Raw genomic sequence first — 18,367 nt, 5'->3', positions numbered from 1 at the left:
TTGATATTGCTTCCTCATCTGTATCTAGTTCTTATAGTATGTTCTTCATTCATTACTGTCGATTCATCTCTTCTTTCAAACTTATAATTATTATTTTACAATCTTTTTCCAAGTTTTAATTTGAAATATGTTTTTTACTATTTATCTTTACAAACTTGTATTAGAAACTTTCACTATCACATTTTCTTAAGGAAAACTTTCCCATGTTAGACTTTGATCTTTGTTGAAACTACTTAAGATTAATTTGACTTAGATCGATTTTATGAAAATTTTGTTGTAATGATCTATGAATTAATCCATAATCATTGTCATTTAAACTTGCCCATACCACTTTAGTATACATGTATTGAATTGTGTATATATGAGTAGTCAATACACACCACCAATAGTTGTTGAGAATAATATTAAAATTAAAATCCTATATTTTCTCCAAGAGTTAAGCGTTTGCATTGGCACATGCAAACACTAAGGGGACACATCAAAGACTCCTTGAGGTCGCCAAGCATAAATCTCACAATGTCTCAAACTAATGATGAATACTTTAGGATATGGTGTCACACGTCTCTCACCCACTTATTATAAATACTTTCTCCAATTCACTTTGATATTAACCTATGCAAAACACCATCCATAGGTGAATGCACCAAACATAAATCACACAATAATGTGTATTACCCTCTATATATCAATTCCTTCGTCCACCAAGTATTTTGGGAACCTAAGGTTTTTTTACTTAGAAAAATCAAGCTAATTTGGCTTCAATAAGTCATGGTTAATTTGCTAAATATAACATTTATATAGATTGTTTTAACAATATATTTGATAAACCCTCCAAACAAATTTAATCATTTTAGGAATACTATAATTAAATGTCACTCTCTGTTTGTTACAATAATAGGAAATAATATATTTGGTATTTAAAAGAACTTTCATCAGTTTTGACATTAAAACAATTATGGAATTAGAAACATCTCATCCAAAATAAAAATATTCATTTAAGACTACTTCTTATATGAAAATTTAAAAGAAAAAATCCACACATTTTGGTTTTGCCAACATAATTTATTTGTTAGACTTATGAAAGGGAACTCCTACTTTTTAAAACTCATGCATACTTAGAAAACAAAAACACAAACACAACATAACACACACACACACATATATATATATGTATGTGTGTGTATAATTAATTAATTTATTTCTTGAGAGTACAAATATATGTAGCCTTCATAGTCCCTTAGACCCAAGCAGCTTCGTAAGGCCAAAAGTAATGGCCATAGCCATCCACCCTCCAACCACCACTCTTGCTGCTGATTTTCCAACCGGAGTTCTCCCCAAGATGGCTCCAACTATCCCAAAAACCAATAGCGTCAAGCTCGCCACCGCTGCCACCACCCCCAGCCTCACCTTATGGTCTCGGATAAACACTGCTGCCACCAAAGGAATGACTGCTCCCACCGAAAACGCTATCGCCGATGCCAGTGCAGCCTGTAGTGGATTCGGCAGCTTCTCTTCCTCCTCGCCCGGCTGTTTTGGTTCCATGTTATTCTGTAGATAATGTAGGAAGAATAATATATATAAGCTCTTGTCTTACAAAATTAAGGCTGAAGTTATATTTTGAAATTTATCCAAAATGCTCTTATTCACAGTTTTTTAGTTATTTATTTCTTAATAAGATAAAAAATAATAGCTTTGATCACATTACATTCTTTTCCTTCCCATTTCTCTTCAGCTGAGCTTTCTCAATATCATATTGAGTATAAACTGAGACAAACTCCCCTATGGCCATACTACAAGCTCCGGCAACCAGTCCAGCAAATCCAGCAATAAGCATGGCTTTGGCGTCGGGCTTCACGGCTCCGACGCCCATCATGAGCGAAGCAACAGAGACGAGCCCATCATTGGCCCCTAGGATTGCTGCTCGGAGCCACTGAGCACGTTGAGTATAATCAACACTGCCAGACTCAGAAGCCATATTAACTGAATTATATGATGAATCGAATTTGAATATGTTAAGAAGAAGAAGAAGAAGAAGAAGAAGAAGAAATGTTAATATTTGCTTGTGGAGGGCACACGCCCAGAAGGGATTTTTATAGAGAGTGAGTAATTGTTTTCTGTTTTGTTTAAGCAAAAGAAAGAGAAATGAGAATAATAAAATAGAGATAGTGGTAGAAATAGGTAAAGATTAATGGATAGTGTGAAAGTCACTACTCAAAATTAGTGCTCACACTTTCTCTTAGTGGAATTGTGGAAAGTTTATTAGGGTTTTTTTTTTTCTTTTATTAAAAAAAAATAATAATATTTGTGACTTGCGTCAATTCAAACGTAATATCTATATTATTTCTATCGAATTATCGTATTAGATATAAACGGAGATTTCATCGATCGGATAAAAATTTCTCATCTATATCGTCAAAATTGTGAGGTTCTTTGATCCAAATATGGAAATCTAATCAATACATGTCTCTTCAAGATCATGATGTCTTTTTAGATTCATTATATTCATGAATCAAAGTCTTAACTCATTTTTGTTCATGGACTCCATGAGATGAGGTTTTATATATCATCAATATCTCACAATCAATTGGACCCCAATTTTTATCTAATATATAAGAGTATAACACATCTTACTCTTTATATATTATTGGTAGAATTGCAAGAGAGAACTCAAATTTTATTTCTTTTCAAAGTGCAAGTGTGACTTCTTTTCACATGTAAATAGTTCTTGATAGACTTATACAGTGAAGACTGTATTTATAGTACTTAATTATATCTTAGGCTCTAAAGAATCAAACCTACTATTAGATATATAATTAGATATATACCTTAGATGATATATAATAGTTGGTGTAGCGGTTGGGATAAAATCGTCAAGGTAAAGTGCATACCACTAGACGTTTTTTAAACATCAAGAAAGACCTTAGTATGAAATTTTTTTCGAAAATTCGTTCACCTCCACCATTTTCTTAAATCTTTTTAATATTTTCAAAACGAAGGAAAAAATAGATATTAATTGACATTTTTAAGATGTTAAGAAAAAGTACACATCACACTTCACGGTTTTGAAACGTCAAGAAAGACCCCAGAGTGAAAAGTTTTCGAAACCACTCATTTCTAGACATTTTTTTTCAAAACCGTCTAGAATTTAAAATGACAAATGTCAAGAGAATTTGTTTTTATAGTAATGAATTTTGAGTTGTTCGTGAAAGATCATATTATATATGTGACGATTAATATCTATAAAGATATAACTAATTACTACTCTACGTCAATAGTAACTATCTCAAGAAGAGACACAAGAATGTGAGTAGTAGTAGTCTCTGGTTCCAATTTCATAATTTTATATATATATATCATAGTGATTTAAAACTCGGTGGTTAAATTTTAGTTTTTTTTTACAAGCAGAAAATATTTTCAAAAAATAATCCTATTCTAAAAGCCAAAAAATGTCACAAAAATCCTTTGTTTTAGAGTTTAGGATTTAAGGTTTAATGTTGTTCGTGGCCATAAAAAAGTGTACTTTGATGTTTTTTTTTCTTTTTTTTTTTTTTTTGTCCATTGTTATGGAAAATGTCATCAAAACAAATTTCTCGATTCATACTTTTCAACTATTTGTTAAAAATGTCAAAACAACACTTTTTACTAACGTTGTTTGGGGTGTCAAGAAAACAATTTTATTTTCTATTAACATATGTTTTTATTCAATTTTTTTTTTTATTGTCAGCTATACACTTTTTTAATAGGGAATATTAAGTTGCTACACAATATATTCATAATAGACGTTTTCTTGCCCATCAATTAAACCAATTTAAAAAAACATTAAAAACTAGATCATTGGAAGCCCCATATACACACCATGTGATCGAACCCATACAAACTTTCAAGTCCACAATATTTATATTTGTTTCAAGAAGTAAGTAACCTCACATGGTACCTACTAACTTGTACTTCATACACAGCCAAAAAGTTAAACCACATTACTTACGTATACAAGTTATAATAGCATTTTTTTATAGAATAATGCGATGAAATCCCATTTTCTAAAATTGTTTTCTCAAGAAACAGGGGTTGAGATTGAGAAATATGTCAATTGGGACCAACAATATTTTCGCAAGTCGGGTCTCACGATTGTTTGCAAGTCTTTTACAACCGAGATTGTGGCATCTAACAATTAATCGGTGCATGATCACAAAAGAGTTGTAGAGAGAATTTTGCAGCAATTTTGTGCAGCATTCTCCTACCTTAAATTGTGACATAAAACCGACTCTAAAGACAAGCAAGAATATAAATATGATATGGAAAGGAGTCGTCAAAAATCTAACAAGAGAGATTTATCCATATCACATCAAATATAATCTTGACTGCTTACTAGAGACGTGATGAAATGGAAGTATACTTTGATCTGTCTATTTTAAAGGTTACATAGACAAAACAATTCCAATCATATACAAAATTTATTGGAAGGAAAAGTAGAGGTAAAAAGTCTAGCCAAAGCAATTTCATAGTGAGACGAGTTATTTGTCATAAGAACGAGGGAGTGGCATTAAGTAGAATTATGTTGTCATCCCAAATTACACAAGTGTGACAAACAATCGAGTTTAAATTCACAACACTTGAAGAACAAAAAAAATAATAATAATAAGAAAAAATTTACTTTTTCTACTTTTTGTTTTTTTTTTTTTTTTTTTGTTTTTCTTTTTGTGTTGACATACTTGTTTTATTTGGAGCCAATGGCAAATGACAATTTGGGACGTGATTTGTTTTTACCCAACAGTTTCATCTGATTAACTCGTTGTTCCTCTTCTTCCTGTTTTTTCCTCTTAATAGCTTCTTCTTTTTGCCTTTGAAGCTCTTCCAGTTCTCTATATCTTTCTTCCTCTCTCTTTTGTCTCTCTAAAGCCTCCCTTCTCTGAGCCTCTTCTACTCTCCTCCTGCTCTCCTCAACCATTCTTTCTAATTCTTCTTTCTCTTTTCTAGCTTGTTCCTACACCAACAAACCAACCCCACAAATTCACATTTCTATCCGAACCGAAACAAAACCGCAATACACAAGTTGGATTTTGGCAGATAGTCAGTAATAGATAGATATAGTACGTACCTCTTTCCGTCTGGCCTCAACAAGGGCAGCTTCTTTTTCCTTCTCAAGTTGAGCGGTCACTTCTTCGTTAAGCCGTGTCCGTCCCTCCTCCAACTTCTTGTTTATATCCAGTTTTAGATTATCAGAGTTCAGTCTCTCTTCAACTTCCTTGCGAATTGCTTCTTCAACTCTCTTATTCGTTTCTTCTTTAAGCAATTTGGCCTGTGACTCCTGTTGTCGCCTGAGAAAAAAATAAAAATTTAAGAAAACGGCCAACCCCGGATATGTAAAATGCACCACCTGAAAGCGTTCTTCAATTCAAACAACGAACTAAATGACAACTGACTTTTCGTGCCTCGGTGCGTTGTTTTTTCCTCTTCCGGTTTATATAAGCATATAGTAAATTAACAAACTAACCTCCATGACGAGATAAGAGCACTAAAACATGCTTATCCTTTTAGGGCATACCTCTAACTCAATCCTGATCCATACAAAAGAGTTATAAAACTGGTGAACAGCATATTAACGAAGCATCAAATTGATCATCAAATATAACAAGTCTATAGCAGTATCTTCCTTCAGAAAATCCTGTGGAGAAGAATGTCAAAGTAACCTGTCGCAGTTTTAAAACCAATCACCGGAAAAACTCAAATCCTTACAACTATAACATTCTTTGAATGGGGAGCATATGACTTCTTTTTTTTATGTAAAAATTGATTTTTATCCATGTAGTTATAACCCTTTAAACTAAGACAGTAGGCATTTCAAGTAAAATGAGGTTCCTAGAGGCCTATCAAGCTCAAACTAGTCGATATATACTGTCACATCCTGAAAGAGTAAGTACCTTCAGGATTGTCAAACTGTACAAATATTTCATATTAGGTGTTCACATAAGCATGCATGATAACAGCAGACTGTCATTCAGGCAACCAATTGAATAGGCCACATTTTACATTCGTTTGTCCCATCTTAAAAGCCCTTGCTCAAATTTAAATCAGTTAGGGATTCGGTAGAACGGCGAGCGCGAGTATGGAGAATACTAAAAGAAAGAACTAGATGGAAGAGCAAAAGCCAGATGTGATAAAAGCTCCACAGTGCAGAAATAAACAGAGCAGATTCTGAAGCATTAAACTTTTTACTCCTTAGACTCCGAAAATATTAAAAAAAAAAAAAATCAATTTCTCTGGTTGATATACAATTGAAAGGAGAACATAGAGTTCTGCTGAAGCAAAACAATGCCTACATCTCACCATTAGGTTTTACTTTAATCATAATACTCTTGCCTCTATCTAAAAGACAAACAAGAATGCCTCCTAAATTAAATTAATAAAGCATCTAGTACCTTCTCCTGATGTTCTAAGCTAATCAAACAATAAAACTTTTCAGTCACCATATGAACAAACATGAGAATGCAATGTCCATGATAATATAACAAGTTTATAGATATGGTTTTTTATCATCCGTAGCACATACATACCCCTCTAATTAACAATAGAGATAATGAGGAAGCTATTTGTCAATGAAATGGTTTCTCATCCAACAAAAGAAAAAAGAAATAATGATAATGCTGCAATGAGAAAACTGAAAGGGAGATTGTCCCACAGCACTGTAACATTATTAAACAATTCTGTAGCCATTTTCAATCAGTTCCAATACTTATAGAAAATTAGTTATACTCAACCATTATGATGTGAAATTAAAAAGAATGTGCTCGCATGAAATCATAATCTTTAGAGATGCAATTCCAAATCATTGAATTACAATCCACCTATAGCCTATTGTTCCATTTTCACCTTCAGGAATCTTCACAAGTAAAAGTACATCCACTGCAGGTGCAGGTACAGAGGTAAAAAGAAAATTCTAGCATATGCACAAGCTGACAAGCACAACTACAAAAATATGCCAGCATTTCTGGATGCTGGAACATCCATATTAAACTAAAGCTGAATTCTTGATTCTTTTTTTTTACTTTAAAAAAACCATAAAAAAAGAAGCATGAACCCAGGCTCTTTCAGTCAAGAAAAAAAAAAGTTTTAAATTAAAAAAATAAAATAAAAAGTTTTCAATTTTGATAAAAAAAATTCTAAGATTCTTCGTGAACACAACTAGATTACTATCATGATTCTGCTTTCAAATCCCTCTCTAGCTAAAGAGTAGTAACTATTTTGACTCTTGTTCAAAGATAGCACAGACAATTGGGGCGAGAATTCACTTAGTCATCCTCGTGTGGTTTTAGTTATGTCATTATCTTTCATGGTCAAAAGTTAGAGAGCCCGACTGAAATTCTTGTAGTATCACAGCTGAAGGGTTCAAAATGTTAAAGCCCACAAAGTACTTAAACGAACTACAAAGGTCAACAAGTGATAACATTTTCCATTGTAGAATATTAAATGATTCTGCAGTGCAGACGAAACCCAATGATAATTGAGAGACAAAAAGAACATAAAATTAGTGATCCAGTTAATATACCTTTTTCTTTCTTCCTCCTTTTTCAATTTTTCACTGGTACTTTTTTGCTCAATGGATCCGAGGCTAGAACTAGAAGATCTACGATGCAGAGATGATGAGGAACTTCGTCGTCTCTGCTTCTTATAACTCCTTGAAGTTGGAGAACGACTTCTATGGTGTCTTGGTGTTCGTGAACGACTTCTATTACGTCTTGGAGAAATTGAGCGACTTTTTCTTCTGTATAATGAATAGAAACAATTGAGCAAGATATAAAGACTTCTATACATAGGTATGTATCAAGCTAGCCTACCACTTTGCACCGTACAGTTACCTCATACATTGTTAAGAATAAACCTTTGTGAGCTCCATCTTTTATCACATCACATGAAGAAGAAAAGTCACAATCGAGCAATGACGGAACACCCATCAGCACCCATAACCTGGTCGCTTCCCATGTAATAGGAATAACTGACTTATTTCACAATTTTCTTAGCAAGATCATGTCTATTCTGTTTGCTTCTACCACATTTTAGAGTTTTTTCCCTGAAGATTTCTAAAATTTTCTCCCCCACTCACCATTCTCAACAAATGATTAAATACCATTAGGAGGTACTTGACAATTGTGCCACAAAAATCAGAAATTTTATGTGAAATTCAAAATAGTAAAGCACATTTACAAAACAAGAAAACAAACCATCAGCACATAAACAATAAAATAGGTCAAAAAGATCCGGAAGATATAACTCACTGAAAGAGAAGTACAAGCAACCCTAACTTACAGTGGTCAATTTTTTGTAATTGAACAATAAAACAAACACGAAAACTCAATAAATTTTATTATCACAGCAACATAGAAACCCGTATTGTTTTTTGTCATAATAATAAGAATAAATTGTAAATGAACATTCCATGAAATCAAAGTCCTCTTAATTCGACAAAGAACACGTCCTGAAGTAGAAAGAAAAAACAGGGGGAAATTTAGAGCAAAAGGGGCAAGATTCATGCAGAAACTCCGAAGTCAATGAAGTAGAAACCGCGGGAAAAAGATACAGTGTCGTCAATCTTCTCATAATTTCGTCGGAGATTATTCAACGGATTAACTCGAAAGTAAATAAAACTACAAACATAAACGGGATCACCTGCTGTAAGAATACGGTGAACGGCTCCGGTCTCTCCGACTCCTCCTGGAATACCTATGCCCTAAGGGAGATGGCGAAAGCCTCCGCCTATACAAAGGCGATCGAGATCGTGATAAATCCCGAGGCATCTTGTATCAAGAAGGACAAATCTTCACTCTGTAAGCAAATTACTTCGATTAACATCAACATGGTCGACACAATAAACATCAAGATATTGTATTTGAGGAACCATCTTCTGAAATAAACATACAAAGAATAGAACCGAAGTATGAACAACTAAAAAAAGCCAAGGTCAAACCGGACGGTTGATTCAGGAAGCAGAGGGAGGGAAAATATCCACAAAGGAGCTGAATGTAAAGCAGCGAAAACCCTAGTATACAGAGAGTAGTATGATAAAGAGCAAGTGGAACCCTAATTGGAAGCAGAAAAAGGATCGGAGATGAAAACATACATGTATGTATTACCCGAAATCGCAGTTGATGAGGTTGGAATCCAAATTGAGGAGAATCTGGTGGAAGGTATCTCCGAGGATGGGGATTATAAGAAGAAGAAGAAGAGGTGATCCGAATTGAATCGCTCCTCCCTGTCCCAGTTTCCGTTCTTCGTCGTCGGTCCGATTGGAATGGGAATAGGGAATAGGGAATAGGGAAAGCAAAGGTGAAAGAACCAAAGTCTTCTTCAAGAATTGAACGCCGTTCGTTCGTTCTTTCTTTCTAAATTCTCTCCTTGTGCTGTTAAATTCCTGTTCGCCCTAAAATTATTCTTATTCATTCTCATTTGTCCTTTTATACTTTTTCATTTAATTCATTCATTTCCAACAATACTTCCTAAATTTATAATTTATGAAACACAACCACCGATATGGATACAAATACGAATATGATACATACGTATGAATACGTCAATTTCTAAAAATCTAGAATACTGATACGTCGATGATGATGCGTTTTCCTTTTTGAAAAACAATATATGTTATCGATAAATTTAGTGATGCTATAGTACAAAATACGATACAAAAAGTAACATTTAAGATGTTGAAGAAAAAATAAGTCAATAAAATTTAATAGATCATAAGTTACTCGTACTGATCAGATAAAAAGATTAGAGGGAGATAAACGAAAAAACCCTTTGTTGAAGATGTTCAAATATGTTGTATTTTCGTGTACTTCATAGGGATTCAAGCGTGAAGATGAAGATTGGATGATTCTAGGGTTTTTTTTCTTCCTTTTAGTTTTGAACTCGAGTTGCAAGACTTTTAAATAGGTTGCTTAGTTTTAGATTGGGAAAGATTACATGAGTTACTTATCTTTTTCTATAAAAAATTGTCGGTGTAAAAATAGATACGTCAAATTACGTGTCAGATACGTATTTGGAAACTAATAGGAAGTATAGTTATTTGATACGAACTTTTTGTCGCACATGAATTATGTATGCTTCATAGCGAGGAATGTTATGTGAATTATTATAGGCTAAATTATAAAAATAAAAATAAAAAATTGTTCCTAAACTTTTAACCGTGTAAAAAATATGTCTATAAAGTTTTAAAAAGATCCTTAAATTTCTAAAATTAGTCCAAAACTATTCGTAAACTTCTAAAATGAATTCGAAAATACTCTTACCTTACCATTAATTTTGGATGAAATTGTGAGTCAAAAAATACTTCAATTTTCAATGAGTTTTAAAAATATTCTAAAACTTTAGAAGAAATTATATGAATGGAAAACATTAATAATGTCATCTCCCTACCTTTTATCTTTTTCTCCCCTCCCTTCTTCAATACCATACTTTCCTTTTTTTTTTTTGTTGACTACTTGACTCTTGCTTATCTAAAATAAATAAATAAATAAATTTGTACAAGATAATCAAAGAGTTTTTCCAGAAATGGAACAAAACGCAAAAGTATCTAACAATTTTGAAAAAGAAAAAAACTCATAAGTCCACAACATGAAATAACAAAAATATCACGCAAACCTTTAGATCTTGGTAAATGATCGTTTAAATCTATCACTTGTTTATATGGAATAGATAGTAATAGTCGATCATTTAGATATTGATACACTAGATATGATATCGATACACGACAACTAATCATTTAGGCATTGGTATACTAGATATTATATTGGTACACTAGATATTGGTGTACACGATAGTTTACCAATATCTAAATAATCTTGCCAATTTGTTTACGAAGAGCAGATCTAATTATATTAATGTATATAATTGATTTCTTCTACATAATACTAATCGATAGGACCTCATACATGACATTGTATCAAATCTAAACGGTAATTATCTTATCCGTAGGGGTCGAGCAGGTTCTAAAGGAAGAAAGAGGTAGTAAATAAACGAGGAAGATGAGAGGGATGAAAGAGTTCGGTTTGTACAAAATCTAAATGGTCTTGCTACGGTTCATGATCTTGTACAAGATTGTACAAAGTCTAAACAATCTTGGTACATGATCTTGTACCAAATCTAAATGGTCGCTTGGTACGATACACGATCTTGTACAAAGTCTAAACAGTACACGATCTTATACGAAATCTAAATGGTCTTGGTATGTGATATACAATATTGTGATCATCTAAATGGTCTTGGTAGCAACAATAATCTCTAAAATAGAATATTGATCGTTTAGATTTTGGTATACGATAGTTGTGAAATATTATTTTAAAAAGACCAAAGTGTTGTTACTACTCTAATCGTAAATGAAAAAGTAATAATATAACAATTTGCTTGGAGGAAACATGTAATCCCCACACTATTAAGAATGACTTAGAGTTTCGATTGGGTTCAAAATGATTATTTGAAAGTGTTTGATGAATATCAATACTAAAACATTTTTGTGTTCTTACAAAAAAGAAAAAAAGCGTTTAGAGTGATTGGTTATAGATAACAGCAAAAGAGAATTATTTTTAACATAAATCAGTCATTTTCGCTTATTGAGTTTAAGATATTAATTTAGTACTTAAGTCTTCTCTTTCTATGGTATCTTCTCCACCGTTGCAAAACTACTGTGATAATCAAAATTACTTTCAAGACCATGATTTCTTCCCTTTCTATGATAAAGCATTTCTGTAGTAGAGCATGTCTAACACTTAAATCCAATTATTAGACACATCGAACACTCAAATACTTATCTATATGCAAAACTTTTCTGCAGTGATCACAAACACACCGATTGCCAAACGATCAAGATGCAGTTAACAGAAAATCGACGATAAAACAACTCTATGATAAATTTTATTCCAAAGGTTCATATAGTCTACAATCTAGTATCATGCCCTTTATACTTCTTGGTGTAAGAAAAGAAAATCAAAAAGAAGACTAGAGAAAAAGAATAGTATTTTAGATGAGCTTCTTTTTATGGAAGAATCGCTTCAAGTACCAGAGTTGAAGTGCTGAAGCAAAAATACAAACACCCAAAGACATTATGCTAAACCACGCCACTCTTCCATTTGTTTTTTCACTAACTATCCTCATATCCGCTTCCCTGTGATTGTATAAATGATTAATTCAAACATTCATGGAGAAATTTTTTTTTTGAATCGGATTTGAATAGTTTTGCAAAGTAGATTACCTGTTCTTTAGATAGATAAGATTCTCATGAATGGCCTGTACCGCCCCTTCAAGTTTCAGGAGCTCAAGCTGAACACCCTGCAAGTTAGCAATTTGAAATTAACTTCAAGGTTATTTGAGGAAACATATGAAGAGCAAAAAACTTTGAGTGGTACATATAAGATCATAAGTTTATCCTTCTTTGGGATAGGAGTCGATTGGCCTAGAGAGCGATGTTCATAAGCCCACTCTCCGTTTGGTCCAATGTGTTGTTTATCACATTAAATGTAAAAATAACCCTACTCTAAGACTTAAAATGGTAATGACTATTTAAGTACAAATGTTTCTTTAATCCCCTCTCTCGCTCTTTCCCGCATCTCTCTCTTCCTTTCGTGTTTTCTGACCTCCTTCAATCCTCTTATTTCAGTTAGCCATGTGTGCTGGCTCCACTAATGCCGACTTCGTCAAAATTGATAGATAAACAAAATTGTACAATATACATAAAACATTACAACTTAACATCTCAAATTAGGAATTAACAAGAACAAATATTTATTAATTAAAATTTTGACTAAAAAAATTATTGGAACCTACCACTTATTGTAAATTACAGCAAAAATGAAAACAGCATAAACTCAAACTTTACAACTCCAGGTTAAACAACTACGCACTTACTTTATAACTCCAAACTAAACAACTCTACAACTCAAATTCAGACTAAATAACTTCTTACACTAATTAACGCCTCAGACTAAGCAAACTCCAAATTAAAGAACTCCACTCCTTGCCCCCAACATTGCCTTGGTGACTTAGTAGTGTGCTTAGGCATGAAGCACATAGAGGTGCTAGTAGAGTCTCTCACGTTGATTCAGGCGAGGTGGCATTACAAAACCACACACCATGACACAGGTCTAAATGCTTTTTGGCACCTGCCTAAAGCTTTTGTTTTTGTTTATCTTCCTTCTTTAAAATATTGGTTGAAAAAGAAGGACCTGATGTTGGCAAGTTAACAACATACATCTTTCCCTCTAATTCTAACAAGCTTCTCTCTTAGTCTTCAGTCTCTACTAGTCATGGTTTTCAACTAGTGGTCTACATCTAATTCTCTTATTCTGATTCAGTCTCTACCCCTCAAACTAAGTCCCTCCAACCTCTCATTCTCGCGTCTCTCTAGCCCTGAACCCACTCATTGTTTAATACCAAGCAACCAAAATGGATAAACTAAAATTAGACAGTCCTAATATGACTTCAGAGAATGAGAAGGGGAGGGGAAAACTAAAAATCAAAGAGGTGCCAACCATTTCATTAGTGAATGAAACTATGAATACATATCAAGGTTTAAAATGTCATTGTCGATGCAAATGTCTGTCTCAATTTCACTGGAATATTGATAAAATGTTGCTGCCAATAGATATTTTTAGAAATATTATAAAAATAAAAATTTTATGAAAATGTACTTAAATTAATAAATAAATTTTTTAGACTTAATACTTAATTTTATTATATTACATTAGTGACATCTTGTTGCTTCGTTATGAGCCCTTAGCCTATAAATTTCAGTAAAATATCATAGCTGAGCTACATAACGAGCAGGTTGACGGTTCACTACCTTAATCTCCGCATCTTAACCTTTGACTAGCATGATTTTGAAGTGCAAGTGTCCTAAGAAAGTTAAAGTTTTCCTAGTCTTGGCTTTTAACAGCCACAACACTGAAGATGAACTTCAAATAAAGTTGAGGAGTTGGACCCCTTGCCTTCTGGTTGCAGGATGTATCTATAAAATGTGATTGTGCCTCTAGATTGTGGAATTACTTGACTGGAAACTTGGAAACTTCTTTTTCCCTTCCTAAGAAGGTGGAAGGTTTTGTTTCTCATAAAAAAATAATAAAAAGACCACAAAAAAGGAGGCCAAAGGTTGGCTTGTGGAAGGACTTCATGCATGGAACTTGAGAGGGAAAACCGAGATTGTTGAAAGTTGTCTCTTAGATCTCTTTTGTGGCACATTTAGAAGGAAAGAAATGCACACTCCTTCAGTCATATTTTGACTTCTTTTGTGGTCTTGTACACAATAAAACATCTTGGCGGGTTTCTTTACGTACAAAAGTCTGCTGTCATTAGATAATTATCGATGATTCAAAGGCTCCGATGATGTAGTTTTTTTTTGTTTTTGGGGTGTGTGTGTGGGTTGAGAACTGGAGGGTGCCCTCTATTGCCAGCCATTAACAAAAACACTTCTTTTACGAAATAAAATAAAATAAAATAAAAATGATAATAATTAAATTAAATTAAGAAAAAGAAAAAAGAAAAAAAAAACACTTCAATTTTTGTTGGAAGATGATTAAGAACAAGACGCAACTCAATGACATACATATCTTGAAACTGTCAGCTTAAGAAGAAAACACACCTCAATTTTTTCTTTTTTTGCAACGGAATCCCAGTCCTTAGCTGAAATCCCAGTTCTCCAATCGAGATTTAAGCTAACTTCACCACCACCCTGATGATGACCATCAACCCAAAAGCATGCCAGATGGTTGCCAGCCTCCGCTGTGGTGAATGCAAACTGCCCAGTCGTTTGATTCTCCTTTTGGTGGAGGTTGTTCCCGTAAGGCGATGTCACCTGAGAGAGAAAATTTACAGATTGAATAATAAGCCAAGGATACAAGGACATAGATCAACACATCAGCTGACCATTTCCACATATAAAGGATATTACTTATTACGTATTAGGATATTCTCTTCACATTAGCTTAAGATAAATGGGATTGGCAACCAAACTAAACAAATATGGCGATTCTTCTCACCTGTAGAGAAAAAAAATTAATTGCATAGAACAACTTTTAAAACAAACTCTACAAGATGCAAAACTAAATGAAGAGAACCCAACAGGTACTAATGAGCCTCCCACTGTCTCCCTTTATCCATTACCAATCTTTATCACTATTAATTATAGTGGATGTAGATGTCTTTCATAGCACTCACTGCCCACGAAACAACAATCACTCTCTGCAAAATTCAAGCATAATGTAACACTAATGCATACATGAAAGAAAAAAAAAATCCCGACAGAAGATAACTAAAGAGGCAGTAAAAAATCTTGTGAAACCAAAACGACCAGCATCCAATCCGTTCAAGATAAGCAATCTTAATTTCCGGTAAGATTACATCTTCAATCAGCCAGAAAAAACCAGGTAGAAAATTGAAAAGGAAAAAAAAGAAATCATCGAAAAACCCTAGCGTTGACCGATTGAGGGCTCACCTTGACGGAAACGGTGGGCGTGTGGGTGTAATTCTCAGAGATTACAACATAATCAGCCAAAACAACGACGTTGCTGTGGATTTCCTCAGAGACGCACTTGGTTCCTGTTGAAGGAAGGTTAAGCCAAATGGCATGTGTAGGGCGCAGAAGATCCGTCACCAAGAAGGTGAAAATTAACAGGAAAGACGGCAGAATCATCCTCCAGTGTTCCATTGCTGTCTTCTCCAAAGAACGCGCTCTCTCTCAGTCACTCTCTGTTGAATTGTAGAAAACTGGAGAGAGAGAGAGAGAGAGAGAGATATGCGAAACGTTAGAATGAAAAATGGGAGAAACGGCTTGGGGAGATGTAGTTGGTAGGGTCGAAGCTGGAGCTTTAATGGCGTTGGATTTGGTTGGTGATCGGTATTTGAGAGCCCAAGGTTTTGGAACCCTCTCGCGTACTCTTTTCAAATTTCACCTTTTTGACTCATTGCTTTGGTTTCATTTCCTTATAAGACGATGGGATTTGGTAGCATCGTTGCGTTCTCTCGCCCATAGCAAGCGCGTGCTCTGTCCAAAGGCCTTCTTCATCTCTTTCCTTCTTTCTTTTGAAATATATTATACATAACAATTAAACACATCAATATAGTATATATGTATCGTATCGATCAATGAAGAACTTTTCAATCAATAGATAATAGAAACTTAGGGTTGTTTTGACCCTCAAAATATGAAAAAGTGGAACGGACTATTATAATTCTATGGGCTATTTGAACGGTGAAAAGAAATAACTAATCCTTTTCATGTTTGAAGTAAGGAATAAGGAGAAAAGCAATAGGTTTAATTCTCATTTTCTTTCTTTCTCTCTCGATCTCTCTCTTTTAATATATAATATATATACTTTTCTTTTTTTATTCTTAGTAACACTTTTTGTTTATTTATTTTTATTTTTCGTTAAATAAACACGTTTAATTCAATTCGTCAAATATAATATAAATGATCGATAATACTTGCTTCATTCAATAATTTGACACCATTTTAGATATCATTTGATTTTATTACCTTCTTTTATAATTTTTTTTTATTACAATAGTTATTTTTCTATATTAGTGTAGTATTAAAAGTTTTCATTATATGGTTAATAATTTAAGGCGATTTAAACATAATTTAGCAGTAGGATAAAACCCATTTAAAAAAAATAATAAAAAAATATTATAGAATACTAAAAAGTTTGAATCCCAATTATAATTATCTGCCTTGTAAATATAAATTTGAAGGTATTTTAGTGGATAAGACACCTTCAAAATTTCTTGAGGTTATAATTTTATTATAAGTTTATACATATTTCAAAAAGTGTATAAAAGTTTATGAAATGGCTTTTTTAAAATTTAAAAATATCAATAGTTTCATTTATGTTTTTCTTTTTTAAGTTATGTGTCTAACATCTCTTTATATATATATATATACTATTATACATAAAAGTTAAAAGTTTAGTTGTATTAGCCATCAAATACATATTTTGCCTACGCATGAACTCCGATGTAATTGACGTCACCATTTAACTATATTTTGAGTCATAATTTTTTTTTCCCTTATTTCATTTTGTTTCAATGCAATTATGTTGTTTGTCGTTTGTTTAAATCGATTGTTAATGTTTCGTACTTTCTCGATATTGCAAGTACAACGTCACTTTAAAAAAAGAGGTATAATTTTTTTTTTCGCTCATAAAACATCGATTAAGTTATTGACATGGAACGCTTGTATACAAAACGTTCAAAATTGACATCGTTTTTACGAAAACTTATCGAGCATGCTTTCCGATTAAAAATGAGCGAATTCGATAAATTTAAAATACAATTATTCGTGTATTGTATTTATAATACGAATTTTAACAAAAAATTTAAGAGTATGAATTTAAAATAATAATAATAATAATTTGTCACGATCCTTCCCTCAAGCAAGAATTATAATAATTTTTTCATAATCCTTCTCACTTATTCATTCCCCTGAGGATTATCATAATCTTTTTCTTTTCATAATCCTCCACTTTTCTCATTTTCCCCTTATTCCTTTCCTTCCCCCAAACGCCCCTTAGGATTATGATTAAGACTATTCTACTTCTTCCTCTATTTCTCATCTTTCCCTATTTCCCACTCCCCCTTTGTCACTATTCCTCGCTCCGACCATTTTTCCTACGTCACTATTTCTCACTTTTCCAAGGTTTTTATATATTTTACAAATTTTAATTACGCCACAAGAAAATTCATCTAGTAAATTTTGTTAGGAAAAATAAATTAAAAAAAAAATCTACTTTGCAAACAAAAATAACTTAGGAATATGGCTTGTTAGGAAAAAGAAATTATAGAAAGATATATTTGCAAAATAAAAATCTAGTTAGGACAAATAAATTTAAAAAAAATATATTTTACAAAAAGTACTTAGAAATATGGCTTGTTAGGAAAGATACATTTGCAAAAATAACATAATAAAAGCTACTTAGAAAAAATAAATTAGGAAAATTTTATTTACAAAAATTTAAGAAAATTGTGTAAAACAGTTAATGCTTAACCATAATATGAAAAATCATTTGCTTAAAACTTTGCAAAAATATTAATTCATAATTTTATCAGTTTATTTTCAGTTTTCGAAGAGGAAAAAACAAACAAACAAACAAACCGGACAATCAACAAGTTTTGACAATGTTTGCTATAGAAATAAATAAACATAATAAAAATAAATATTGGTAATTAGGTGCATAGTGGATGAAATGAAACTATATTTGTATTTCCATTGAATCAAATTTTATTTATTTTTTTTAGTTTTTATTTCCAAATAAATCAAAGGAATAATTTTCAAAAAAAATTCTAATTCTAATTTTTCATTGAAATTCTATTTTATGAAAAGATGTAGCAT

At 32.6% G+C, this 18,367-nt stretch overlaps 3 protein-coding genes across 15 annotated transcripts; all 3 read right to left on the bottom strand.

The window, feature by feature from the left end:
- Positions 1–909: 909 nt before the first annotated feature.
- LOC103491310 (vacuolar iron transporter homolog 2.1-like) lies at positions 910–2,126 on the bottom strand. The gene is made up of 2 exons (XM_008451195.3): positions 1,706–2,126; positions 910–1,548 (listed from the first exon to the last, which is right to left on the bottom strand). The coding sequence occupies exons 1-2, from the start codon at positions 1,973–1,975 to the stop codon at positions 1,228–1,230; spliced, it is 591 nt and encodes a 196-aa protein (XP_008449417.1). The 5' UTR covers positions 1,976–2,126; the 3' UTR covers positions 910–1,227.
- Positions 2,127–4,514: 2,388 nt separating this feature from the next.
- Positions 4,515–9,491, bottom strand: LOC103491311 (uncharacterized protein At1g10890). Of its 13 annotated transcripts, none has more exons than XM_051085175.1 (7): positions 9,116–9,431; positions 8,915–9,034; positions 8,665–8,820; positions 7,864–7,965; positions 7,547–7,762; positions 5,099–5,318; positions 4,515–4,984 (listed from the first exon to the last, which is right to left on the bottom strand). In XM_051085175.1, the coding sequence occupies exons 3-7, from the start codon at positions 8,790–8,792 to the stop codon at positions 4,718–4,720; spliced, it is 933 nt and encodes a 310-aa protein (XP_050941132.1). In that variant the 5' UTR covers positions 8,793–8,820; positions 8,915–9,034; positions 9,116–9,431; the 3' UTR covers positions 4,515–4,717. The 13 variants fall into 13 exon arrangements, with proteins under 13 accessions (XP_050941132.1, XP_050941131.1, XP_050941135.1 ...); XM_051085174.1 differs by having other exon boundaries at positions 8,963–9,034; XM_051085178.1 differs by having other exon boundaries at positions 9,129–9,431.
- Positions 9,492–11,877: 2,386 nt separating this feature from the next.
- Positions 11,878–16,026, bottom strand: LOC103491312 (transmembrane emp24 domain-containing protein p24delta3-like). The gene is made up of 4 exons (XM_008451197.3): positions 15,476–16,026; positions 14,624–14,836; positions 12,242–12,318; positions 11,878–12,154 (listed from the first exon to the last, which is right to left on the bottom strand). Exons 1-4 carry the CDS (start codon positions 15,686–15,688, stop codon positions 12,010–12,012), a joined length of 648 nt encoding a protein of 215 aa, XP_008449419.2. The 5' UTR covers positions 15,689–16,026; the 3' UTR covers positions 11,878–12,009.
- Between the last annotated feature and the right edge of the window lie 2,341 nt (positions 16,027–18,367).

Source organism: Cucumis melo, chromosome 5 (assembly GCF_025177605.1).
Source record: "Cucumis melo cultivar AY chromosome 5, USDA_Cmelo_AY_1.0, whole genome shotgun sequence".
In the NCBI taxonomy this organism is placed as follows: domain Eukaryota; kingdom Viridiplantae; phylum Streptophyta; class Magnoliopsida; order Cucurbitales; family Cucurbitaceae; genus Cucumis; species Cucumis melo.
The sequence above is the reverse complement of the archived record's forward strand: the minus strand, read 5'-3'. Positions and strand labels throughout refer to the sequence as shown.

Bases quoted from the DNA above. Each gene is read 5' to 3' on its own strand.
- LOC103491310 (XM_008451195.3), bottom strand. From the start codon at position 1,975: ATGGCTTCTGAGTCTGGCAGTGTTGATTATACTCAACGTGCTCAGTGG. The intron at 1,549-1,705 runs GTAATGTGATCA...CATTATCTACAG, and splicing joins GAAATGGGAAGGAAAAGAAT to AATAACATGGAACCAAAACA.
- LOC103491311 (XM_051085175.1), bottom strand. From the start codon at position 8,792: ATGCCTCGGGATTTATCACGATCTCGATCGCCTTTGTATAGGCGGAGG. The intron at 7,966-8,664 runs GTGATCCCGTTT...GGAAGCGACCAG, and splicing joins TCACCGTATTCTTACAGCAG to GTTATGGGTGCTGATGGGTG. The intron at 4,985-5,098 runs GTACGTACTATA...TTGTTGGTGTAG, and splicing joins TTGAGGCCAGACGGAAAGAG to GAACAAGCTAGAAAAGAGAA.
- LOC103491312 (XM_008451197.3), bottom strand. From the start codon at position 15,688: ATGGAACACTGGAGGATGATTCTGCCGTCTTTCCTGTTAATTTTCACC. The intron at 14,837-15,475 runs GTGAGCCCTCAA...TTTCTCTCTCAG, and splicing joins CGCCCACCGTTTCCGTCAAG to GTGACATCGCCTTACGGGAA. The intron at 12,319-14,623 runs GTGTGTTTTCTT...GCTAACTTGCAG, and splicing joins CAAAAAAAGAAAAAATTGAG to GGTGTTCAGCTTGAGCTCCT.